The sequence below is a fragment of the Pavona decussata genome, unplaced genomic scaffold (assembly GCF_977016875.1).
Source record: "Pavona decussata unplaced genomic scaffold, jaPavDecu1.1 SCAFFOLD_67, whole genome shotgun sequence".
Taxonomy (NCBI): domain Eukaryota; kingdom Metazoa; phylum Cnidaria; class Anthozoa; order Scleractinia; family Agariciidae; genus Pavona; species Pavona decussata.
The window spans coordinates 3,280,121-3,307,500 of NW_028145486.1; the positions used below are offsets into that span (position 1 = coordinate 3,280,121).

The window sequence follows — 27,380 nt, forward strand, 5'->3', positions numbered from 1 at the left end:
TTCGCAGGCTAGGGGGGTTTGAAGGCCTGGCCCTGTTTAGGACGTAAATATTCTTAAGTAATGGTTTGCGTAAGAACTTTAGCGGAATCAGCGGGATTCCGGCAGCGGCAGCCGTTCACTACAAGCACGAAATAATTACCAAAGAGCAGCTCTGATTGGTTTTTAACTAAGAAGCGCCAAATTCAAAAACTCTTCCTTTAAAAATACCGACCCTGTGTAGGACAACGCCCTCTATTTTAAGATCCTATTAAGGACAACATCGCTCTCCATTTTTTACACAAGTAATTTAAGGCGGCCGAATACAGTTTTTTAGTGTACAGGTGTTAGAAGACGTTATTTGGAAACTATGTACTTCTGGACGCCCAAAATTGGTATGGAGTAAGACTAACTAAGAAGAAATATATCTTCGTACGTCTTGTTGAGCTAAGTACCGTTTCCATGGCAACGCAGTGAACTAGTAAACGTCCATAAGTACAATAAGTAGTAGGTTTCCTTTATTTTTAGAAAATGTACTCATTAGATTTTTTCCATTTTTTGTATCCAGAAAAACTCACAAAACACTGACACAGTTGCACTACTTTCATGTAATTTTAACAGAGAGATCTTCTGTAAATATTTATTTTGCAATTTAATGTTTTGTGAAGATACCCTCTGTGAGATTTAGCTTTCTTTTAATCTCCTACCCAGATCTCCCACGTCATTTCGACATTCCCGAACCGACTGAGATCAGGGTACGAGATTAGGTTTCTCTTTGTAGGCGAGTTACGCTTTTACGGAACTATTTTCATGTCAAATGTCACGAAATTCTAATTAGCGGTTTCTTAGAAAACAGTTCATTTCCACGAATACAAACAGTCACAATTTTTTGGTCAAATGCGCATGCGTGGCTTTAATTGGGTTTCATGGGCAGAGATGAAAGAATGCAAAAGGTCTTGGTGAATGACTTTTTTGCTCGGAAAGAAAAGAAAAAGAGTCCAGAAACGAGAAACATAGTTATGTAGGATCAAAACGTAACTTTATTATCCATTTCATGCGAAATTGAAGGAGCACGTTATCGACCGCGCGCGCAAACTGTGTTCGGCCCCCTTAAAGGACCCTAGTCAGCCTCCGCCATTTTCGATGCCATCGAAATTATTGATATTGCATGGTAAAGTGAAATCTTATTGCTTTACTGTAAGTTGTGTTCCTGAAAGTATGTTTCATCATCTTTAGTAGTTTCACAGTGATTTCGTTCATTTCGACATGCTCCGAATAAAATATAATAGCCCAACGTTCGCATATAAATAAAAACAAAGGTGTGGCTGACTAGGGCCCTTCAAAGGCCCCTAGTCAGCAACACCTTTTAAAGGCCCGACGTCACTTTCCGGACGTGATGTTTCATGTATTGCAATGCGAACACCAATCACAACAGACAAAATAATACATTTAATACCTGGAATTGATGGCGAAAAATCCCAAATTTCGCATTATATTAACAGCAATGAACTTTAGGTGAGAACTTAGACTGTTCACAGTCCCCCTATTTTTCCGTGGGATTCTCGAGACTGGTAAGCTTCGATGTTGCTGCCGCCATTTTGGTTTGTAAAATCGAGCACGACCTGGGGAGAGTATCTAAACTACCGAGGGGAGGGGAGCGGAGTTCGGAGGCGGCGGGAAAATATTTTTTCACTTCCCCTCCCCGACTCAACTAACCCCCACTCCCGCTCCCCTCGGTAGTTTAGACGCTCTTCGCAGATCGCGCTCGCTTTTACAAACCAAGATGGCGGGAGCGAAGCGTACCCAGCCACGGAAAAATAGGGGGACTGTGAAAAGTTCGGTGGGAACTTAATTGACGCTCTGCGCTAAATACATTGACACTTAAATAACGTGATTTTTATTATTATTATTATGCGCAGTAAAACTATCTGAATGCACAGTATAAGAAGCACCACAGGGCGCGTAGCGTAACCTGTGAGCCAAGCGAAACATAAAATAGCACGTGAATAAATCAATAAAAAGTATATATACATATATAAAATATATAAAAATATATCAAATCCATAGTCTAAAAATATAAAATATTTAAAAATATCTAAAAGCCATAGTTTATATAAAAATGTATAAAAGTCATAGCTGGTCTGTTCATGGCTGGTCTATCAATCTTGGTATAATAAAACATCATGTTACTACTTTGAAAGTTCTTGCAATGTTCAGCGTCGCCGATAAAACCGCCTTCTACATTATTATTATTATTATTATTATTATTATTATTATTATTATTATTATTATTATTATTATTATTATTATTATTATTATTATTTTTAGTACCAGTAGAGAATCTCATTTCTAAGAAAACATACCTGGAACGAGGCCGCGAAACAAGTCAATGGTAGCACATGAATAAAAGAAAACTCTATGTCACTTCCCATATAAAATACCTGCATCAATCAAAACTGCGTTGCTGGGCGAAACATAGAACTTCGCTTCGTACCAATCAAAACCACGTTGCTGAGCGAAACTTGGAACTTTTCACCAATCAAAACCACGTTGCTGGGGAAAAACTAGACACTTTGCACCAATCAAAACCGCGTTCGTACGGTAATTATCGGGAATTTCCCAGAAGAAGTCTCCAATCATAGTTAACTATGCTCCGATAGAGACAAAACGCGTCGTAAATAAACGAAAAGTCCGTTGACCTGCTCATTTTAGATCATTTTCACGGTCATTCCTTGTTTTAGTAACTGTGTTGTGCGCACGTGAAAAACGAGAAGAGACTCCCCGCCTTATAATGAGAAAAGCTTAAGCAGCGACGACAATAACACCAAAGAAAACGTCACTTGAAAATAACTTTACTTCATTCGAGTTTCGAATTTTCTGGCCTGCTTTAAACGTTACGGGTATTCACCTTTTAAACCGTTGCATCACTCACAAACCGGTCTAGGCGGGCAACCCTCTTTGAGCTTGATTTTTGTCTTTGCCCTATCGCCACCACTTGAGCCTGTTCACAGCCTACAGGACTTGTACTTTAGTAGATTTATCAGTGTGTTAACTGAATTAACTAATTTATTACTCAACGGTGACGGCGACGACAACGCCACAAAACAAACTGCTTAATGAGCAAATTCAATCACTCTGCACGTGCGTTTTAGATTTTCCCTCGAAAGTTCGAGTTTCGAATTTTCTGGCCTGCTTTAAACGGGTATTCAGCTTTCAAACCGTTGCATCACTCACAAACCGGTCTAGGCGGGCAACCCTTGTAATATAACACTAAAAACGTGACCTTTCAGTTTTCACAAGGTACGATAAAAAAAAGTCCCATATTGTCACAAATCACAAGACTCGAACACGGGCCGTGATTAATGTTGCCACATTGTTAGGATTGCGGTGACGGGTGAAACCCTTAAAATTCCTGCCTAATATAAATAAAGGTAAATACATCGAATCAGTACTATTGACGTGATACAAGATTTCTCGAAGTCTTTTTTCTTGGAGTCCAGTTAGAACTCGGCCTGTCGACTAGCCGGTTAAGCGGGTGCTTTTCCCTGTTGCAAGACGTTTTGTTACTGTGCGCGCTGTAATTACTACACCTTTTGCCCTTCATTATCAGGAAATACATTTTCATTAGTGTAATCATTGTATGAAAATAGACAAACGTTTTAATTTTCGGTGTCGTCAACAAGGCGTTTTACATAGAGAAGAACGTTCATTAATGCAAATATCAGTTCAATGTAATAGAAATGAACAAACATTAGACGCTTCTTAACGTTCTTTAACGAGGACAAAAATTCATTATAACAGAGATACAGTCAGCGTAACAATCAAGCAAGTCTTAGCTCTATCCTTCAATCAACTCACCCCATTCAAACATCGTGGTATATGTAAGTCTGCATAAACCTAAACCACGCTGCACATTTTCTGGCAATTATCGTGTTCACGTTTCTCCTAATCTTGCGGGGATCTTCAAACGCCCTAACTATCCTTTCACGATGCTCATTTGGGCTACTGTTTCGACGAACTCCTGTGCTCCATTACTGCGAAAACAGTGTGCACATGTACAGCATCGTTTTTAAACTTAAGCATCCATATAATAGTCAGAAACCACGTAACTAAAAATCTTTTGTAGTTGAGATTTTATTCGCGCAATGGAACGTTAACCCTAGGTTTAGGAATCTTCATTCGCAAAAAAGAATGTTGTTTTCGATAAAACGCTATGTTGTGGGCACCTGAAAAACGAGAAGAGACTTCCCGCCTTATAATAAGAAAAGCTTAAGCAGCGACGACAATAACACCAAAGAAAACGTCACTTGAAAATAACTTTACTTCATTCGAGTTTCGAATTTTCTGGCCTGCTTTAAACGTTACGGGTATTCACCTTTTAAACCGTTGCATCACTCACAAACCGGTCTAGGCGGGCAACCCTTGTAATAAAACACTAAAAACTTTACCTTTCAGTTATCACAAGGTATGATCAAAAAAGTCCCATATTATCACAAATCACAAGACAAACAACACAAAACTCGAACACGGGATCAATGTTGCCACAAGCGTTTTAACCTTGAAACTGCGTGCATCGATACTTTTCTCAGTATCCAGTTTTCAAACAATCAGGCAAGAAGTTCGTACCAGATCGTTGTGCAAGAATGAGTGCTGCAAAAGGCGAGGTACAGGCTGTAAATCGAATACTACTTAGGCGACTTTCTTTTTATTTTAGTTGTTTTTTTTTTCATAACTTGTTCCTCTTTGCTGTTGTTTGCGCAGATTGTGCCCCAAGACGAAATCCCACCCGAAACGGTGGAAGAGAAATCGAAAACAACAACTAAGTCCAAAGGTAAACTGTAAATCGTTTTTTAAATCCTCTGGGGCTCTGCCAAGTGCGTTACCTACAGTAGAAATTATTATCAACGACTCGTTCTGGAAGGCTGCTTTACTAACGTAGAACAAACGTCACTCAACCGTTAGTTGTTAGTTGTTCGCAAGTTCGAGTCAGTCACTCAGTGTCCGTTGTTTTGTTTTTCCTTTTGCTTCGTTTTCGTCTTGATCAAAGGCTGCAATTGTGATTCTTGCTTTCATAATGATGTGCCAACTGATGTTCGAAGCATTAAACACGAACGAGATATTATTATCGGTCAACGCGATCGCGAGAATTCATTGTTTTTAGAAAATTAACCCCAGTCCTCATTTATCAAATGAGATCTCTGCTTCGGGTTTATAGTCCAGTCATTTTGTGGCTGGACCTGCCACTAATTGCAACAGAAGGTTTCTCTTCGCCAATCATTAAGGAATGGTATCTAGATAAACATACTAAAAGTCCCAAAGGATCCAAGCACGGGAACATGTCAAAATTTTAATGACTAATAACTCCCGATTTGGTGCAACATGGAAACGAGGCTAAAAAAAAAAGTTGGTTTTATTCTGCTTATTTATCTCCAGAAATGCACTCAATTCATCCAAATTTCATCAATTTTACTTCAGATACTTCTGTGAACTTTCACCTTGTAAATAACTTTACTTAATACGTGTGTAAGCTCAATTAAGCTCAAAGCCATACAGTATTTCAAATTTTCACTCAGAAAGGTCTGTACTAAAGAAATCCTATAACATTTCATTATCGTCCAACAGTACCCAGCTACTAGGTACAACTCGTTTTCAATGATACTGATAAACAAGATATGTGTGACAAAAATAAAATAGGCTTTCGCAATACTATCTAGGAAAATTTCACACGTACGTACGCACGTTTCAATTTCTATCTGTCACTCAAGGAAGTTCAATTATTCAGCCGTTCATAAGGCATACGCGTGTCACTAGAAGAAGCATTTCTTGACATGTCAACTAGTACGTTCTGCTCTTTTACAGTTTTTTTTTTAGGATTCTGTTATTATTTCTCAATCAGTAGACAGAAGGTCAGCGAGAAACACGCGTCGCGGGTGTTTTTGAGCAAAATTTCAATGACAACATCAACGTCAACATCCTGGTCATACTGGATGTTTATGAGAGCAAGGAAAAACTCTCGTTCACTATACATAGTTGCCCGTAAGTAAGCCTACAATCGGCGTAGAGTACTAAAAGATTGGCATTCTGAAGAGGTTACTAGCGTGCAGAGGATTCGTAACAACTTGTGAGTGTTGGGATAGAAATCATGTTCGCATTTAGCCAGAGCTTTAACCGCGTTGTGTAGTGAAGATTGCAGCTATTTTCGGCGCAACGGAGGAGTTGAAAGTCGGTGACCTGAGGCGATAAAACTGAAGTGCATCTTTGAGCTGATCGAGACAGTAGTCCTTCTGGGTAGCTTAGTGATCTAGCAAGGGAATTGCAAGGGCCCTCTTGAAATACTCTTCGGGCGTCGTTGCCTCCACGTCCCACGCACGTTACTGCGATGCTCCTGTCAGCCTTGGAATAGAGGGTTCGATGCCGACTTTTCTTGCAAGAGTAGCAGCTGTCTCAAGCCATTGTTAAAACTGGGTGCCAATCTGCTCTCAGGATAGCTTGAGGTCGCCTTTGAGGTCATCAACTTTGCGGTATGCCTCGTACACATCAATGTCGTGTTTCTGTAGCCTAATGCTCAGGGGCTTTACGAACAATAAGTACTTCATAGCAGTAACTTGAGTGATGAGAAAGGAAAACCTCAATACGGCATTTAAAAGCGAACTCGCTTTATTTCGACTCTCACCATTCCAGTTCCATGGAGTGTTGCTGTACTGGTTTTGGAACAGTCGTCCATGGGAGATGTTGACGATAGAAGGTAACGTGTCAAAAAATACCTCGTATGCCTCATGCCTTTCGACCCATCGTGTAGACTCAAAAGCGTTGTTTTCTTTCTATAGGCAGCCTCCTTTTCTATAACTGCGTGCAAAAGCTGGTTTCGTTTAGGGGGGTTCCGGAACCCCTGGAACCCTCCCATGGGTACGCACCTGATTTGACGGGTTTTCGTAAAATTCGTCCAATTTTTCTTTTCTTAAGACCAGGATGTTCTGATTCAAATAGCATTGGGATTTGCTTTTTGGTCCTGAAGTTCACGCTGCACGCCTGATGATAAATGGCATCGGCCGCTGGCAAATCATGAACATGTACTACTTCCGCCCACTCATTTTTCCTTTCGGAACAGGATTGTTACACAGTATCTTTAGTTTCGAGGGTTGTCACCCTGAACACACCCCCTTGTCTTCTCTTTTCAGGTTCCTCGAAATCAACTTTCGTTTCACAGAATAAACAGTCAGTTTTAAAGCTGAAGGACTTTTCAGTCTTGCGATCAAAAGAGCGGCGGCTACTTGATAATTGTGAAATGGTACTCTCCTGTTTCTTAGCTCTGGTGATGTAAGTTGGTTGGCAGTATGTGCGGCGGTATGTTTGGTGTACCTTTCGACCGTAGCAGGTTGAATGATGTCATAGCGCTCTGTGCTTGCCCGGTTAATACCCTCCCTTCCCTTCTCACGAAGAGTTACGACGTCTTTTACGTTATCAAGTGATTTTTGGCAAATTGCGCAAGTGATTTCGTCATCCATTTTAGGATTCTTGATGGTCTAAAAAATAATTAGGATGCAACTTGGAATGTACCAAGCATACTTAATAGACCTTGTCGCGGTTTTCGATGCAATTTTTGTTCAATGAAATATGCTAGAAAATATTATGTTTTTCGAAAAAATTTTGTGTAAAAAAAAACAAAAAACAAACCAAAAAAAAAAAAAAACAATCAGAAATTTATTTTTTGGGGCAGACAATTTAGCTAGCACAGGTTTAACGACATGATTATGCAAGAAGTCGTACTGCTTCTTTCTTATTTTTCTATTTATATTTGTCTGTATGCAATTTCCCGCGGAATTCAATCCGGTTGGGAGTTTCGCGGGAAAAATAATTACTGACCACAAATTGTACGGGAAAATAAAACGTGGTGGCTGGGCGCTTTTCAGCACAGCTGCAACCCCTAACTTGTTGTAGTTAACTAATGGCTTTGATATCTAAAGTTTTTAATTGAGAAATGTTTATCAAATTACTTTGTTTTTACGAAAATGCTTTGTAAGAATATTTGACATCAGAATCTCGTACACTGGACACGTGATGTGTTCTTGCATGTTTTTCCGCCGCATAAACACCAGAAATCTGATTGAAAATATTCCGCAAGTGTACAATGTCTTTTTCTAAAGAATCGCAATTAATCGGCTTTACGCGTCTGTATCCTTTGTAATGATCTCGGTGTTTGTGCATGTTTTATTTATTAATACAGGTCGACTCTTTCCGAAGACACATGTTTAGTGTGAAGAAGGATTGATCGAAAAGTGCACTTAATTCAATTTACTGTCATAAGAACTAAAGAATATTGTAGGTACTCTTGAGTGTGTCTTACCAGAACTGAATATTGCAGAATCACGTCTTCTAGCCATTTTTCTCGACGGAAATATTACAAACGTGCAAGGCAAGCACAAACACTCACAAATGTACATGTGTAACCGCGAAGGCGCCAGCTCCTGCAAGACCTGAAGACCGACTTCTAGTGAACCCGCAACGTTTTATTTTCCCACAATAATATTCAAAATATTTAAATTAAATTAATTTTTTTAACATAAACGAAATCAATTCGGCAAGTGTAAACTTGAAAACAAAAACAAAACAAAACAACACTCTACCCAAAAAAGCAAAATTAAAAGTTTCACCAATATTTTTAGCGTTTCGCTAATAAAGCTTTTCTTTTCTTCACCAAAACAATATCTTCTGTTACTTAAAGTATTAGGAACACATTAAACTGAACATTTAAACACGAAATTTCATTGCATTTTATTAAGTTTAAGATCTTTACACGCGCGATATAAAAAATGCATAAGTCAGCCTCGTTCCCATGCCGTCGTAAAACGGTTCTCAGAGCTTCGTAATTAATCCCGTTTTTTGGTAACTTCCCCAAATGGGAGTTTTTGGGACTTTTGTTATGTTATTAAGGATACATTTCTGAGTCTAAAACCGTTGGAATACCTTCTGTTGCAATTAGTGGCAGATTGACCGAATTTTCTTCATAAAATGACTGGACTATTATTCAATTATTAATCTTCCTTGGAAATTTATGAACACTAACGGTTGTCGTATATCTTTCCACAGTTAAGTAGCAGCGAATTACTGCGGTAAAACAGTTCTAGCGATCGATATTTACAAAACGAAAACTATTGTTAACCTGAAAGTTAATTTTTTCCGTTTCCCACAATTACATCGTTGTATAAAAAAGAGAACATAAGAAGAAGAAAAAGAGAAAGAAAAGAGAGAGAGAGAAATAAAAGATGGCCTTGACTCGAACATGGTTCGTGACTTGAACTTGACTTGGGCTCGAGCTTGACTCGTGCTACGAGTAAACTCCAACCGTTGCCTACAACTACCTGCACTTAGAAACGACTTATTGACAACATCAACTAAACAGACAAACTGATAGACAAATTTACTAACAATAGACCAACGGACTTTTAACAAACAAAAGACGAGTAGAAACGCACTAATCACTTTTTACAGTCTCCACAGCCAATAACATCACGGTTTACTGACAAACGACCAACAACATCTCGGCTTGGCTGACCAATCAGGTCAACAACCAGAGAAATTTATACCATCTACTGACGTTCCACACTCTGAAGATGACTTCCGCTCGTGTTGTTCAAATGTCAGTCAATGTCACCTCAAACAGTCCTGCTCAGGACTTCACTCACCCGTATGATCATAATTTACGTATACATGGTAATATCATTCTTATTAGCCTTAATTTGAGTTGTCCTAAGCTCTCAATCGTCGAAGAACTTGTCCTTACATACGCAACTTTTTGTAACAGAAATAAAAGTGTCAAGAGTCTCACCATTAAAGGTGAATAACATTTGAGTTTCTTCATTGCATGTAAAACAAAAATGACGCGTTAAAATCGAACCAAAAATTAGCACACTCATTGTCTTATTTCATTCTTTTCGTTTTCTTAGGTCCGTTAGCAAGGGAATTCAAAGTCTCCGGAGATTTGCCTGCAGCATTTTTGATGCTGGACAAGATAAAAATACCGGACAACCCAGGGTGTCTATCCAGCTACACGATTAACGACGATAGCCCGTATACCGTTCATTATGATTAGTAGTTTGAATGCCATAACATGCATTATCGTTACCTTAAAGAATTGATAATTTCTTCACAAATTTTCATGGAAATTCCCGCCGCAGTTTTAATTAAACAGTCTTAAAGCTCGTTAGCGTGTTCAATCACAGGAGCTTGTAAAAGAAAGAATGAATGAAATTAAATTATTCAAGTTACGTTTTCGTTTGCTGTTGTTTTGTATCCTGTGCATTTGCATCCAAGCCCGGGGGGTACTTGACCCGTGTTTAAGTATAATAAGAAAAGTTCTTTTTACAGATGGCTTATGTCACATAATGTGGTTTTCAACAGGGCATTGCATAAAAAAATAAAAAATAAAAATTGAAAAAATGACAAAATATTAAAAATATTAAGATAGTTTAGGGGTGCCGCTGGGGGTTTGATAGCCTGCGAACAGCAGACGTATTTCCGGTCGTCAGTCATCTGAGGGAGAGAAGCGACGACCGGAAATACGTCTGCTGTTCGCAGGCTAGGGGGTTTGAAGGCCTGACCCTGTTTAGGACGTAAATATTCTTAAGTAAAGGTTCGCGTAAGAACTATAGCAGAATCAGCGGGATTCCGGCAGCGGCAGCCGTTCACTACAAGCACGAAATAATTACCAAAGAGCAGCTCTGATTGATTTTTAACCAATAAGCGCCAAATTCAAAAACTCTTTCCTTAAAAATACCGAGCCTGTGTATGACAACGCCCTCTATTTTAAGATCGTACTAGTAATACCTGCCGGTAGAGTGCCAACGAGTAAAAATTGTCACAGTTGCTTTGCGAATGAAAATTAAGAAGTAACCAGACTACAAAACATTTTTCAAACTGAATCATTGTTTACTAAAGCATTGCAAAACTCTCATGCTATTCTTTGTTGTTTAGAATGTCTATAAGATCTAAACTTGTGAGGTAGATTAGAGGTGAAACATCGATCTGCGGCCCTTGCATTACCTGTTTGAGTTTATACAAAAACCAAAATAAACAACTTTAATGTGTACAAGATTAGCTATCAACCTGGGAATAACAGAATTTTACAATAAATATGAGCTTTTCAAATCCAATTTATTGAATTAATGAGCCGCAAGTATGGTATTTAAAAGAAAATAGAAGAATGGCACAAAGCTAAGTTGCAATTGACTTGAAATATTTCTCCTGCATTCAAACAGCTCCAATGTGCATCTCCCTCAAACAGAACCTAAAAATCAACAAAAAACCCACTCAATTTGACTAGAAAACAATGAAATCTAAAATATTTTGTTGATCCCTATAATTAGGGATTCGTTTTGGTCCGCACTGTATCAGTTTGGAATGATATCTTTGTTGTGCATATTATGTTACCGACCACATGAATTCACATAACGACACCGCCTGACCTACTATTGTCCGTTTTAGCTTGCAATTTGAATATTATCATGATTAAAGACCGAAAGGTTACGTTAAGGAAATTGCTCCCTCTTCAGAAAACAAAACACACTACAAACAGTTAAGATTTGAATTCTCTTACCTCCTCAATTGACAGAGCCGTCGGAACTTTCGCTGTCCACCAACGGAGCAACAAATCATCGGCTGCTATTAGAGCTTAACATTTCCACACTGTCGCGCAGGATCGAAAAATAAGATGGTGCGAAGGAAAAATTCGATTGCTCCTAAACGTGAAAACTTCTGCAAAGTTTCCTAGCGCTTAAAAAGATCTTTGCTATTTTTATACACCATCCCTATACAATAAGACGTATAAACACTGCTATTCTCGAAGCCAACTACATTCGCCACTTCGGCCGCCATATTGTTTACAAAATTTAAGTTCGCGCGTGTGTAAGAAAAATCTGGGTACTAGCGCTCACCGATCGTGATACTCCTGATGTGATTGGTTTAGATAAAAAATACCGCGATGCCATTGGCTAGCTCGAAAACAATCACCGATGATGTCACTCTTACATTACCTTATCCTTACCTTACGCTTACATTTTCATTCGAGATATTTTCTGCCTGTACCAAAACTAACTCGCGCGTCGGCTTTATAATGCTGCCGCCTCGTCACCCTCGCGTCCTCGCGAGGGTGACTCGTTGGCAATTAAGGACAACATCGCTCTCCTTTTTTTACACAAGTAATTTAAGGTGGCCGAATACAGTTTTTTAGTGTACAGGTGTTAGAAGACGTTATTTGGAAACTATGTACTTCTGGACGCCCAAAATTGGTATGGAGTAAGACTAACTAAGAAGAAATGTATCTTCGTACGTCTTGTTGAGCTTAGTACCGTTTCCATGGCAACGTAGCGAACTAGTAAACGTCCATAAGTAGTAGGTTTCCTTTATTTTTAGAAAATGTACTAATTAGATTTTTCCATTTATTGTATCCAGAAAAACTCACAAAACACTGACACAGTTGCACTACTTTCATGTAATTTTAACAGAGAGATCTTCATTTTAATGTTTTGTGAAGATACCCTCTGTGAGATTTAGGTTTATCTTCGTAGGCGAGTTACGCTTTTAGGGAACTATTTTCATGTCAAATGTCACGAAATTCTAATGAGCGGTTCCTTAGAAAACAGTTCACTTCCATGAAAACAACCAGTCACAATTTTTTGGTCAAATGCGCATGCGTGGCTTTAATTGGGTTTTATGGCAGAGATGAAAGAATACAAAAGGTCTTGGTGAATGACTTTTTTGTTCGGAAAGAAACGAAAAAGAGTCCAGAAACGAGAAACTTAGATATTTAGGATCAAAACTTAACTTTATTATCCATTTCATGCGAAAATGAGGGATCAATCGACCGCCATATTTGCGGACCACAACCCTAGCGCGCTTAATAGCATCACTGGGGACTTTACGAACCAGAACGCAACGCAGTTTGGAAACACCTAAACCGAGAAGGGCCCGGGGAGAGAACGCCGTCACGAGCGCGGGAAAACAAAGTTATGGATGCGAACGCGACGACAGCCCAGAGGTAGAGCGGTGCAAATCCTTCAAAATCAGTTGACAAACAAATTTTCCTTTTATAGCTGGCATGAACCTTATAAAATGGCGACATTCAGAGAGGCCTGGGAAGCTTTATTGTTTGCCTATCAAGATGGAAGCATTGATGATACAGAGCTTGCCCTGTTGTACGATTTCAATTCCTCTGAAAATCTCGAATTTCCTTATTGGAAGTATGGTCGCTTCGATCTTGATTTTATGACAGATGATGAGTGTAAGGTTGAGTTTCGCTTTTTTAAGAACGATATTTATTTACTCGGAGACGTTTTTGGTATTCCAGACATAATGAAATGCCCCAATGGCGTTCTTGTGGACGGAATGGAGGCTTTAAGTGTGTTGTTGAAGCGTTTTGCATATCCGTGTCGATTTGCAGATATGATAGCTCGATTCGGGAGACCAGTACCACAACTTTGCATGATTACAAACCGAATGATGGACTATATTTTCGATGAATATAGCCACCTACTCGCAGATTTAAATCAACCATGGCTTTCCAGGGACCGTCTCCGTCATGTTGCTGCCACTATACATGATAAAGGAGCTCCACTCGAAAACTTTTGGGGTCTCATAGATGGAACAGTGAGACCTTTATGTAAGCTAGATCAAAACCAGAGAATTCTCTATAACGGACACAAAAGGGTGCATGGGATAAAATATCAGTCCGTAGTTGCGCCTAATGGGCTTATCGCAAGTCTGTTTGGTCCAGTCGAGGGCAGGAGACACGATAGTGGTATGCTAGTCGACTCAGGACTTCTGCAAGAATTATCGCAGTACTCGTTTGCACCGGATGGGACACCCTTATGCGTTTATGGCGACCCTGCACACCCTTTGCAAGGACCCTTCAAAGGCGCTAATTTGACACAAGCAGAGCAACAGTTCAACAAGGCCATGAGCCAAGTCAGAGATTCGGTAGAATGGCTATTTGGGGACATTGTGAACTACGTTGCATTCCTAGACTTCAAGAAAAACGTAAAAATCGGCTTAAGTCCTGTTGGTAAAATGTACATTGTGTGTGCACTCTTGAGAAACGCTTACAGTTGTCTTTATCAATCAAGTATTTCGAAGTTTTTTGGAATAGATCCACCCCAAATAAATGACTATTACAGGCCTTATCACGGTTTTCGACGCCATTTTGACGAGCAGGCAAACAGGCGTGAAGTAACAGTGTTTGTATGGAAATCCGATGTCAAATAATTTTGAAAAGACATCGCTTCTGAAAAATTCATGAATTGGAAACTTTTGGCATTAGGTGAAGGATTTTAATAAAAAAAATTGGAGGGATGTAGCTGTGCCAGAAAGCGTCCAGTCGTGTTTTTAACTTTCCATACATTTGTCTGTATAGCGAACCAGCCGTGAACTGCTCTAAAAATAGCTCGCAAGAAAAATAATACAGGGAAATGTATGGAAAGTTCAAAACACGACTGTACGCTTTCTGGAACAGCTACATCCTTCCAAGTTTTTTCTTAAAATCCTTTTCCCAGTGCCAGTCCAAGTTTCCAATTCATGAATTTTTCAGAAGCGATGTTTTATGAAAATTATTTGACATCGGATTTCCATACAAACACTGTTATTTCGAGCCTGTTTGCCTACTCGTCAAAATGGCGTCGAAAACCATCATAAGGCCTATATTAGGTTTCTGAAGACAAGAGAGAGAGAACCAAATTCATGATCTTTGGATATAACAGTGTTCAGCTACTCAGTAACTTATTCGTAATTCTCTTTTGACCAGATTTCAGAATGTAATCGCCCCAATTTCAGATAATTTCATTGTTACAGTGCGTTCCCATTTCCAAACTACCAAAGGGTATGTGCACAAGACTCAAGATCCTTAATGGGGGCATTCTGCAATTATTACTCATTCTGCAATTATTACTCATTTTCAAAAGGTTATACAGCCATAGATTTGTAATGTGGTCATTTTAACACAACAGGGAAGAAGAAAATAATGAACAAGTAGTTTTATCAGTTTCCAAGTCAGAGAAAAATATATCGAGTCTAATGCAATAACATAAAATCGTTACGCCAACCTACTGATCACCCACCCCCACCCCTTTTCCTGGTTTTTAGTTATTAATGACCAGAGCATTGGGACTGAAAAGACTCACAATTTTTTAAATACAACTTGATTGGATCGTAAAAATTCCATTGATTTTAGTAAAGAGTACTGTTAAAAAATATGAGCTTAATATTTGGGCTACAGTTATTCTTGGGATAAGGTTTGCCTCATCAGCCCCTCAACATACTCCCTCTCCTAGATTCCCGAGCCTTTTTATCCTAGGGAGTTGCTTAAAATCTGTTTTCGAATACATAAAGTATCACTAGTTGCTTTCATAGCAGACTGAAAATTGTGAATTTTAGTGCAGTTTACCCAACAGAATACAAATTTTCAAACAAATTATTCAACTGTTCTAGCCAGAAAATATTTCTAATATAATTGTTAATATGTCAAAAACGTAAAGAACAATTTTACTGCAACGAGTCTGCCATCCAATGAGACAACAATAATTAAACAAAGTAACGAAAGGCGGGCTCCTCGGCACAAGAAAAATGCGGTGCCACTGTTGAAATACAAACTTTGATCGCTGACAGAAAACGTTGGTCGTGACTCTTGTCAAAACAAGGACAAAAGTTAATAAAATATACAAACTGGTTTGTAATTGCACAGTTCAAAATCAAACGACAGTTATACCAGCAATACTGGTGAACTTTAAGTGAATTAGGTGACAATTTGTTCACAAATTTGTCCAACAGACTCATCAGTGCTTTAGTTTGATCTTGTTGCTGCCTCAACATCAGTTGTTGCGATGCCAAGAGTTGCTGCTGCTGCTGCTGCTGCTGCTGTTGTTGTTCTTCCGTCAGCCGCATCATTTCACTTTGTTGTTGCCGAAATTGGCGTTGCTGGTCAATGCTCGCCTGTACTGGCAGACGTTTTGCATCCAAATCGTGTTGCTCTTTTTTCTGCTGGAGTTCCTCAACTCTAAGTTCCTGGTCTTTTTCCGTTTTTTGGGACAGGAATAACATGGTCTCGCTGCCACTTCTCCGTTCTCGTTTCTTTACTTTTTCCGTGGGATGCCTGTGGCAGGCCACGGTAAGGCTTCGCCGGATTTCCTGTTTCTTTGTCGGCGCAAAACGGCAAATTTGATTGACAACGAAATCCACGTGACAACTGAAACTAACAAGAGTAAAAATACATGTGCTGTTTTTTCGAGTGCTCGCAAGGATTAGCCTTCAGGAGAGAAACCGAGGAATTGTTATTTCGAGAGAGTTTATTACTCGGGCCGTAAGGCGGACCGAGTTAAGGTTTCGGTAGCATTATCAAATGCTTTTTTTCTTTTTGGGGTCGCGATGGGCCGAGAGATATGACTTCTGGCCACGAGTTATTGTAATCGGTGTCTTTTTTTTTACTCGGCTGGTACGAGTTACGTTTTCTGTCGTGTTATCAAATTCTTTAAAATTTTCGGTCGCGTTCTTTGTTTTGGGCCGTGAGGAGTGTTTACAACATGCGAGCCAGACGTGCGAGAAATGAACAAAACATGCGAGGCATGCGAGGCATGAACAACCCCAACATAAACTGCTAACCGTTAAGCTGACCGGGGAGCTATTTAAGCTAACCTGAGAGCTATTTAGGCTAACTGGAGTGCTCTTTAGGCTAACCGGAGTGTTTTTTAGGCTAACCTGAGTGCCTCAAGGTTAGGTTTGTTTAACCGAAAATTTGGCAACTAAATCAGGCTATGACCTCGCGGGCCACGATAGATAAATATGTCTCACGTTTACTATAGAAAAACAATCAATGTAGAAACGGTGTCAGTCATCAAATGAAAGGTGAATAACAAATGCTTTTTCCCTGAATTTCATTTAAAAATATAAACAGCGAAACATTGAAAAACGTACAAGGATATAAACGTACGCGTGATGCGTAACGTTACTCTAGATTCCGGAGGTGGTACTCAACAGATGCTTGGGTAGGGAGGTGCGGCCCGGGCGTTCAAACCCTGACCCTGTTTAAGACACAATTCTCCGATTTCCCTAACCCGTTTAAGACACTATTCAAAATTTCAGGCCCTTTCTAAGACATTCAACCCAAAATCACACCCTGTTAAAGACTAGAATGAAATAAGAATACACTAGTTTCTTACTGTATTTTAATGCATTTGCAATCACAATCTGTTTAAGCCATTAGGTCATGTAGGGATACCCTGTATTAAGACAGAAAGTGATGAAATAGATGCCCCGTTCAAGACAAAACACCCTGAAAACCATACCCTATCGGGCCGCACGTCCCCGTTAAGGTCACATTAGGGAGTACCCCCCCCCCCCCGGGTCTAGATCATACCGAACATTACGATCCGACATTGACCCGGCGTCACATACATATTAGGACGGTACAAATGGTTTCTGTCTCTAAACGAAAGGTGAAAACGTAAGGATTAAAGCCCGGGAATTATATAAAGAATTCGTATGACAAATGTCGTTTTCCCCTGTATTTCATTCTGACTGCAAGAAATGCAATTCTTTCTGGTGGTTACTTATTGCCTCACTATATATCTGTATCTATCTATTTGGTAGCCTGCGAGCAAGCTCTCGTGGAGGTGGGGGGCGGGAGAGGGAAAGAGGATCCACCCCCAAGAGAGCTTGCTTGCAGGCTATCTATTTGGGGGAATTGGCGATGCTGGAGGTTATCACTGTTAAAAGATTGTAGGCTTTACGCACCACACAGTCAAATACGGCCCGAGTATAAGCTGGAAACAGCTTCTTGTTTAAAGAGGGAGGCCTAATCACCTGTTACAGCTTTCCAATTGACGGTCATCTTTAAACTAATATTCGACTTTCAAACCGTTGCATCACTCACGGAAAACCGGTCTAGATAGAGCAACGCTAGTATTATAATACCATTATATGATAGACAACACAAAATTCGATCATGCAACTAACATGCAATTTTAGAAACTTCCATAATCGTTTTACCCTCGAATGTTCGAGTTTCGAATTTTTGGCCTTCTTTAAACGAGTGTTTACCTTGCAAACCGTTACATCACCTCACAAAACTCCCCCCCCGACCCGCTCCTCTCTGAGCTTGATTTTTGTCTTCGCCCTATCGCCACCGCTTATCTTGGGAGCCTGTTCACAGGCTACAGAACTTGTACTGTAGTACTGAGATTTATCAGTGTGTTAACTGAATGAACTAATTTATTACGCAACGGTGACGGCCACGACAACGCCACAAAACAAACCGCTTCATGAACAAAAACAATCGCTCTGCACGTGCGTTTTAAATTTTAGTAAATTTCTTTGCCATCCTCTGCAAAACAACAACTTGAGATGACCAAATTTAATTTTTACTTGAACGGCACTCCCACCAGTTTGATTCCTGGCGAATCCTGGGTACTTCACCGTTTCTGTAACAGTTGAACGAGTTGAAATCATTGCTGAACATGCAATTTTAGGGACTTCCATAATCGTTTAACCCTCGAAAGTTCGAGTTTCGAATTTTCTGGCCTGCTTTAAACGGACATTCAGCTTTCAAACCGTTGCATCACTCACAAACCGGTCTAGGGGGGAAACCCTTGTAGCATAACACTAAAAACGGGACCCTTCAGTTTTCACAAGGTAAGATATATATATATATAAAAAAAAAGTCCCATATTGTCACAGATCACAAGACAAACAACACACGACTCGAACACGGGATTAATGTTGCCACTTTGTCAGGATTGCGGTGACGGGTGAAACCCTTAAAAATCCTGCTTAATATAAATAAAGGTAAATACATCGAATCAGTACTGTTGATTTGATACAAGATTTCTCGAAGTCCTTATTCTTGGAGTCCAGTTAGAAGTCGACTTGTCGACTCGCCGGTTTAGGGTGCTTTCGGCCTGTCCCAAGACGTTTAGCAGCACTGTGTGTGCGTAAAAAACGAGACTGAGAGACTCCCCGCCTTATTATAAGAAAAGCTTAAAGGCGGAAGTGTCACCTACCTTTTGAGTCACTTTGAATAGCCAAGAACATATTTGAATCGATGAAATCGTCAACATAATGGTTCAGTTTTGTTAACAATAACTCTACTAGCTATTAGAAACTGGATTAATTATGTTTGGCCGCGGATGGCTTGGTTGGGAATGGATTGCAACTTGAAAAAATTGGCCAATTATTTCAAGTTCTTCCTGAGTATCGTAGAGAAAACGATAAAAACCTGATTATAGTTTGTTCTTTCTCGGAGAAATTGCTTAATATTTTCTTTCGGTGCTCTAACAACAATTTCACGTTACAGAAAGGTTCTTTGTCAAACATTTGAGCGGGTTTGACCAAAATACAACAATATCGCCGTGACAGTGCCCCTTTAAGCAGCGACGACAATAACACCAAAGAAAACGTCACTTGAAAATAACTTTACTTCATCCGAGTTTCGAATTTTGTGGCCTGCTTTTAACGTTACGGGTAATCACCTTTCAAACCGTAGCATCACTCACAAACCGGTCTAGGCGGGCAACCTTTGTAATATGACACTAAAAACTTTACCTTTCAGTTATCACAAAGTACGATAAAAAAGTCCTATATTGTCACAAATCACAAGACAAACAACATAAAACTTGAACACAGGATTAATGTGTGCCACAAGCGTTTTAACCTTGAAAACGTGCATCGATACTTTTCTCAGTATCCAGTTTTCAAGCAATCAGGCAAGAAGTTCACACCATATCGTTGTGCAAGAATGTCTACTGCAAAAAGCGAGGTACAGGCTGTATTTCAAATACTACTTAGGCGACTTTCTTTTTATTTTAGTTGGTTTTTTGATAACTTGTCCCTCTTTGTTGTTGTTTGCGCAGATTGTGAACCAAGACGAAATCCCACCCGAAACGGTGAAAGAGGAATCGAAAACAACAACTAAGTCCAAAGGTAAACTGTAAATAGTTTTTTAAATTCTCTGCGATTGTGATTCTTGCTTTCATAATGATGTGCCAACTGATGTTCGAAGCATTAAACATGAACGAGATGTTATTATCGTCAACGCGATCGCGAGAATTCATTGTTGGTAGAAAATTAACCCCAGTCCTCATTTATCAAATGGGATTTCTACTTCGGGTTTATTCAATTATTAATCTTAGGGATATCGAATGGTCTTTGCGAGCATTTGCGAGCATGCGAGCAGTGTGTTTATTTTTTCGAGCACGAGCAGTTGTCAATTTTTTGTTACGAGCAGCGAGCACTTTAGAATAATGCAGATGGCGAGCAGCGAGCACTTTAGAATCTCTCTTTTATTAATAGGATAAATGTTTTGCGCCAAGTAATTGCTAATAATCTGGCTGACACCTCCAAAACAGTTGTTCAAAGGCCGGATAAGTTTATCCGCTGGAGAAGGCACTATTCAGGGTCTAAAATATACTTCACGTTAAACGTTGTCCAAGGTTTTCGCACACTCCCAAACTTAACTGTGGTTAGAGTGTGCATATTCGCTCTTACAAGAGAAAATACTGAAATCTTTGCACAGATTGAAACTGTCGGATAGTGACTTATCCACTGGATAAAGCTATCCGGCCTTTGAACAACTAGAACAATATTTACACGCTGCACTGTTGAAGAAAGACTGAAGCCAGTCAGGTAACGATGTTTAAACCTTTTTGTTTTAACCCTATCTATACCTGATTTATCGTTTATAGATGACTTACATGTATAAAAAAATAACTACAAAGGAGGATTAACGAAATTTCGAGCAATCGAGCACATGTTAACGAGAATGCGAGCAATTGCAAACATTTTGCAAGCACGAGCAAGCGAGCACCCGTGTCATTTTTGCGAGCAATTCGAGCAAAGGTCAAATTAAATGGGACCATTCGATACCCCTAATCTTCCTTGGAAATTTATGAACACTAACGAGTGTCGTATATCTTTCCACAGTTAAGTAGCAGCGAATTACAGCGGTTAAATAGTTCTAGCGATCGAAAAATGCTGTTAACCTGAAAGTTAATTTTGTCCGTTTCCCACTAGTACATCATTGTATAAAAAAGAGAACATAAGAAGAAGAAAAAGAGAAAAAAAGCGAGAGAGAGAGCGAGAAATAAAGGTTGGGCCTTGATTCGAACTTTGCTCGTGACTCGAACTTGACTCGGGCTCGAGCTTGACTCGTCCTTATTGACAACATCAACACCTGATAGACAAATTTACTAACAATAGACCAACGGACTTTTGAAAGACGGGTCGAAACGCACTAATCACTTTTTTACAGTCTCCACAGCCAATAACATCACGGTTTACTGACAAACGACCAATAACATCTCGGCTTCGCTGACCAATCAGGTCAACAACCAGAGAAATTTATACCATCTACTGACGTTCCACACTCTAAAGATGACTTCCGCTCGAGTTGTCGAAATGTCAGTCAATGTCATCTTAAACAGTCCTGCTCAGGACTTCACTCACCCGTATGATCACAATTTACGTATACATGGTAATATCATTCTTATTAGCTTTAACTTGAGTTGTCCTAAGCTCTCAATCGTCGTAGAACTTGTCCCAACATACGCAACTTTTTGTAACAGAAATAAAAGTGTCAAGAGTCTCACCATTAAAGGTGAATAACATTTGAGTTTCTTCATTGCCTGTAAAACAAAAATGACGCGTTAAAGTCGAACCAAAAATTAGCACACTCATTGTCTTATTTCATTCTTTTCGTTTTCTTAGGTCCGTTATCAAGGGAATCCAAAGTCTCCGGAGATTTGCCTGCAGCGTTTTTGATGCTGGAGAAAGTAAAAATGCCAAACACCCTAGGGTGTCTATCCAGCTCCACGTTTAACGAAGATTATAACAATTAAAATTAGCATAATTCCCATTAGCAAAGCTAATCCGGCAATGGAGCGGCCAGCGGACGCACAATAAATTAAATCATACATGCAGAACATAGAAAGCATCCGGCAATCGTTGGGATTAGTAGTTTCAATGGCATAACATTATCGTTACCTTAAAAGAATTGATAATTTCTTCACAAATTTTCATGGAAATTCCCGCCGTAGTTTTAGTTGAACAGTCTTAAAGCACGTTAGCGTGTTTAATCATTGAAGCTTGTAAAAGAAAGAATGAATGAAATTAAAATATTCAAGTTACGTTTTCGTTTGCTGTTGTTTTGTATCCTGTGCATTTGCATCCAAGCCCGGGGGTACTTGACCCGTGTTTAAGTATAATAAGAAAAGTTCTTTTTTACAGATGGCCTATGTCACATAATGTGGTTTTCAATAGGGCACTGCTTAAAAAAATTTAAAAAAAAATTTTTAAATGACAAAATATTAAAAATATTAAGATAGTATAGGGGTGCCGATGGAGGTTTGATAGCCTGCGAACAGCAGACGTATTTCCGGTCGTCGCTTATCTGAGGTAAAGAAGCGACGATCGGAAATACGTCTGCTGTTCACAGGCTAGGGGGGTTTGAAGGCCTGGCCCTGTTTAGGACGTAAACATTCTTAAGTAATGGTTTGCGTAAGAACTTTAGCGGAATCAGCGGGATTCCGGCAGCGGCAGCCATTCACTACAAGCACCGACCCTGTGTAGGACAACGCCCTCTATTTTAAGATCCTATTAAGGACAACATCGCTCTCCTTTTTTTTACACAAGTAATTTAAGGTGGCCGAATACAGTTTTTTAGTGTACAGGTGCTAGAAGACGTTATTTAGAAACTATGTATTTCTGGACGCTCAAAATTGCTATGGAGTAAGACTAACTAAGAAGAAATGAATTTTCGTACGTCTTGTTGAGCTAAGTACTGTTTCCATGGCAACGCAGCGAACTAGTAAACGTCCATAAGTAGTAAGTTTCCTTTATTTTTAGAAAATGCACTCATTAGATTTTTTCCATTTTTTGTATCCAGAAAAACTCACAAAACACTGACACAGTTGCACTACTTTCATGTAATTTTAGCAAGAGATCTTCTGTAAATATTTATTTTGCAATTTAATGTTTTGTGAAGATACCCTCTGTGAGATTTAGGTTTCTTTTAATCTCCTACCCAGATCTCCCACGTCATTTCGACATTCCCGAACCGACTGAGATCAGGGTACGAGATTAGGTTTCTCTTTGTAGGCGAGTTACGCTTTTACTGAACTATTTTCATGTCAAATGTAACGAAATTCTAATGAGCAGTTCCTTAGAAAACAGTTCATTTCCACGAAAACAACCAGTCACAATCTTTTGGTCAAATGCGCATGCGTGGCTTTAATTGGGTTTCATGGCAAAGATGAAAGAATGCAAAAGGTCTTGGTGAATGACTTTTTTGCTCGGAAAGAAACGAAAAAGAGTCCAGAAATGAGAAACTTAGTTATTTAGGATCAAAACTTAACTTTGTTATCCATTTCATGCGAAATTGAGGGATCACTTTATCGACCGCCATATTTGCAGACCACAACCCTAGGGCGCGCTGGAGGAAAAGGATCTTGCCGCAGTACCGGTGTTACTTATGAGCTGGTATGTCAGGTTTGCCACCATAAGTACATTGGGGAAATATCTAGAAGTGCTTACGCTCGCGGTAAGGAACATTTACGTGCTCTGGAGCAGCGGGAAGAAGGCTCAGTGATGTGGAGACATTCCTGTGACAAACATGGGGGGGACGTCCCAGGCTTCACCATGAAAGTCACAGGAATGTTTCAAAATGATGCGATGTTAAGACAGATCACTGAATCGATCAGGATTAATCAAGTTAACGAAGGTCAATTGATCAACACGAAAGGCCAGTGGAGCTATTTCCAGATCCCAAGGGCTGTTGTCACGCAAACATGAAAAGAAGTTACAAACATTACTTTATATGACTATTGCACAATAGGAACTGAACTATATTTATTTTATTTTATTTCATTTTGTTTTATTTTGTTGTATATATATTTTGTTATTTATTGTTTTTGTATTTTGCATGTTATATTTTTATCCCCACTCCCCATCCATGTAGCATTATTGTTACTTAGTTACTTAGATACTAGGGTTATTCCATGTGCTATATTATATGAAGTCGTCTGTATTTCAAAAACAAACTGTGGCTACCAACTGACGCGGTCTATCGACGAAACTAGTTTTGTAGTCGCGAATGTAAAAGTGTGTTGAAAGTAAATGCAAATTATGAGGTTTTTGATTCCTTATCACTATGATGTTGAGTAACACTTACTTGGCTTCGACAAGCAAAATTTCACAAAAACATGATTTGAGAATTCCACTATACAGCTGTGTTAGGCCTGAGTAACTGGCCGAACAGTAGGTATGCACCATCAGGCATGAATTATAGGATTGTGGGGATGGAACAGGCTCTCTTTTTCACGACTGTTGTCCCTTCATTCAGCACAAACAATTTACCTATCAGTATTTAAACTTTCTGAGAGAAATGGGTGATGGAAGCTGAAGGTTGTGCACAATGGCTCTACAAAAGCGGAGACAAGTTGGCGAGAGGAAGGTCAACCACACCTGAAACAGGTGGTCTTGATGCAGATGGTTTGATTCACTTGGACCTGAGCAGCCTATATGTTTTTTTCTAAAAGTTTGCAATAAAAATGAAATATTGGTAACAGGATCTACTGCTCCTTCACAAACTGGTTTTCAAGGAGGTTACAACAACAACATTGCATCAATATGAAACTTATAAACAACAATTATCAAGAAATGAAAGGAAATAGTCATCACTTTCAAACTCATGATCAGCTTGAACTCAACTTGAGCTAATAATAACAATATTATGGATTTGCCAAACCCTATGCAACTTTAGGCAACAATAATAGTTTTAATTTTCTAAGCCTTTAAAGCACAAGTTTTATGTGGTAAACTTAAGGTAGTGTGCGATAGACTGAAAGACACTTGCTTAGGTACTGTCCGACTGTCTCGATCAGTTAAATCTAGAGTACAAAAATTAAAACTTATAAGTAGTATAGAAAGTACAATAAATTATAGAATTGAACTGATGGAATTATTTCCATACTTTCTCCATGCATAAAATCTGTACAGCGAAGCAACAAAGAATTAAAATCAGGCGCGTAGGAGGGGGGGTTCGAGGGGTTCGAACGAACCCCCTTTGAAGATCAATAATGGCGGAAGAAAAACTTTTAAATAAAGTTCCTGTCGTCGAAATACATCAACCAAAAAAATATATGAACTCTTTCTTTAATGGCCTTTCCTCAGTAAAAACAAAAATTGTCAAGAATCCTTGGAGATTCAAAATTTTTAGGGTCTCTAAGCTGCTTGGGCTAGCTCCCTCTGTAATGAGAGAAAGCCAGGTCAATGTTCAGCAGTTCACTGATTTGTTGGATCTCTATCACGATGACCTACCCTCTCCACAACTCTTTTCCTCCGAATTCCAGAGGTGGAAAATTATATTTCAGGACGGACGAATTGTTGCTGATTCGTGTACTTCGTCACTAAAAGCATGTGACCCCGACGACTTTCCCAACCTGTATATGCTCCTGAAAATTGCTGCCACCTTTCCAGTCACCACTTGTGAATGTGAACGTTCCATAAGCACAATGAGGAGGTTGAACAACTACATGAGGTGTACCATGGGAGAAAGTAGGCTGTCCGCCCTAGCTTTAATGTATATTAAATATGATATGCCTGTCAATCTTGACGAGATAGTCAATTTGTTCGAAGACCTACACCCGAGAATGATGCAGTTTACCAGCTTGGTGAATGACTATCAGCAGATCGAAGAGCTATCAGAACTTGAAAGGGCACGGAATGTACATTGAACGTTCTTGTTTAAGTTGAAACAATTATGCCGTCGAAATGATGTTTATAGCTTAAAAAGCTGTTGTAAAACAAAGTGGTGATTTGCCTAAAATGGGCCTCAAAATGCAGGAAATGAGGTTTCTGGGAAGCTAGATTTTCAAAAATTTCCGGGGGAGCATGCCCCCGGACCCCCCTAGTAAGAGCGCCTCCGGCGCTCAGCAAGATTTGGGGCTCAACGAACACCCCTATCGAAACCTTAGCTACGCGCCTGAAAATTTAAGCTTACGTGGAAAGAAGAAAAGAATAAAGAAGTCTTTGTTACCAACCGAACTTAGTTTGACAACAGCTGGTTAAACAACTTGTCATGATTATGTAGCTGACCCTGAAAGTACAGCTGTTTATTAAGCTTAAGCTTACATACAATATAAGCTAAGTCAAAATCTGTAACGACGCCAAAATTTATATAGCGTTCATATGCGACTTGTAAGTACAAATCTTCATTCAACAGTCGTGTTATAAACGGGAGGGTATCGTGGCCAACAGTTAAGCGAGTTAGACTTGGTCGGTGTTTGTATTAACTACGGAACACAGAGTCAGGAGACTCGACTTGCACACACTCAAGTCCTGAGTTACCTTCTACTTTATTGCTAAATCGAAGTGCTTATATACATGATGGTAGCTAACTATACGTGATTTAAGATAAACAAGAGAGTATAAGAGGTTTCCGTTCTAGTAAACAGCCGTGACTGCTTCTAAAAATAGTTCGCGGGTAAAAATTACAGGGAAATACATGGAAAGTTCAAAACACGACTGGATGCTTTCTGGCACAGCTACATCCCACCAATTTTTTTTCTTAAACTCCTTTTCCTAGTGCCAAAAGTTTCCAATTCATTAATTTTTCAGAAGCGATGTTTTATGAAAATTATTTGACATCGGATTTCCATACAAACACTGTTATTTCAAGCCTGTTTGCCTACTCGTCAAAATCAGTGGCGTCGAAAACCGTAATAAGGCCTATACCCCTAACTTTAAAATATTCGCAGCTAAAAAGTACATATATCCTTCAGCCGGACTTGAACCAAACTGATTACAAGGCTGACACTACGCCACTACGGCAAAGGACAAACATTCAACTAGCGCAACTAGCACCCCGGGCCCTCCAGAAGACTGGTTCAAATATTGGCCCGATTAAAATCAGTGCTTTACCCGGTTCAAGGACGTAAAGTATAGTGAAGTCTGACACGTGCAGACCGCAAGTGCATCTCTCCAACAAGCACGAGATCAATTTATTTGTGCGTTGCGTGGAGTTCTCTGCATTCAAACTTTTCGTAATTTCTTCAGGACTTCAGTAATACAATAAGTGAATAACTATAATGTACTAATTGGCCTACAAAGTTAAAGTAATAAAGATACTCTTTTAAGACCTCAATGATATGACAAACATCACAACATTAGATCATGCAACTAACATACAATTTTAATTAGGAACTTCTCTCTTGGGAACTTCCATAATCGTTTCACTCTCGAATTAGTTCGAATTTCGAACATTCTGGCCTACAATAAAATGCAATACAATCGCTTTATTTAAAGAGGGAGGCCTAATCACCTGTTACAGCTTTCCAATTTACGGTCATCTTTAAACTAATATTCGACTTTCAAAC

The 27,380-nt window shown here is 39.3% G+C and overlaps 2 protein-coding genes and 1 long non-coding RNA gene across 5 annotated transcripts; all 3 read left to right on the forward strand.

Moving 5' to 3' along the window:
• Positions 1-4,160: 4,160 nt before the first annotated feature.
• On the forward strand, positions 4,161-22,131 carry LOC146478121 (uncharacterized). 3 transcript variants are annotated; one of them, XR_014865254.1, is made up of 3 exons: positions 4,161-4,640; positions 19,863-19,932; positions 21,715-22,131. It is a non-coding gene; the product is annotated as an uncharacterized LOC146478121 (long non-coding RNA). The 3 variants fall into 3 exon arrangements; XR_014865252.1 differs by lacking the exons at positions 19,863-19,932; positions 21,715-22,131 and adding exons at positions 4,738-4,807; positions 9,921-10,241 and having other exon boundaries at positions 4,220-4,640; XR_014865253.1 differs by lacking the exon at positions 4,161-4,640 and adding an exon at positions 19,523-19,768.
• LOC146478122 (uncharacterized) lies at positions 13,084-14,244 on the forward strand. The gene has a single exon (XM_085112564.1). The coding sequence runs from the start codon at positions 13,084-13,086 to the stop codon at positions 14,230-14,232; it is 1,149 nt and encodes a 382-aa protein (XP_084968690.1). The 3' UTR covers positions 14,233-14,244.
• A 2,264-nt stretch (positions 22,132-24,395) lies between the features above and the next one.
• LOC146478123 (52 kDa repressor of the inhibitor of the protein kinase-like) lies at positions 24,396-26,239 on the forward strand. The gene is made up of 2 exons (XM_085112512.1): positions 24,396-24,495; positions 25,177-26,239. The coding sequence occupies exons 1-2, from the start codon at positions 24,396-24,398 to the stop codon at positions 25,737-25,739; spliced, it is 663 nt and encodes a 220-aa protein (XP_084968638.1). The 3' UTR covers positions 25,740-26,239.
• Positions 26,240-27,380: the final 1,141 nt, after the last annotated feature.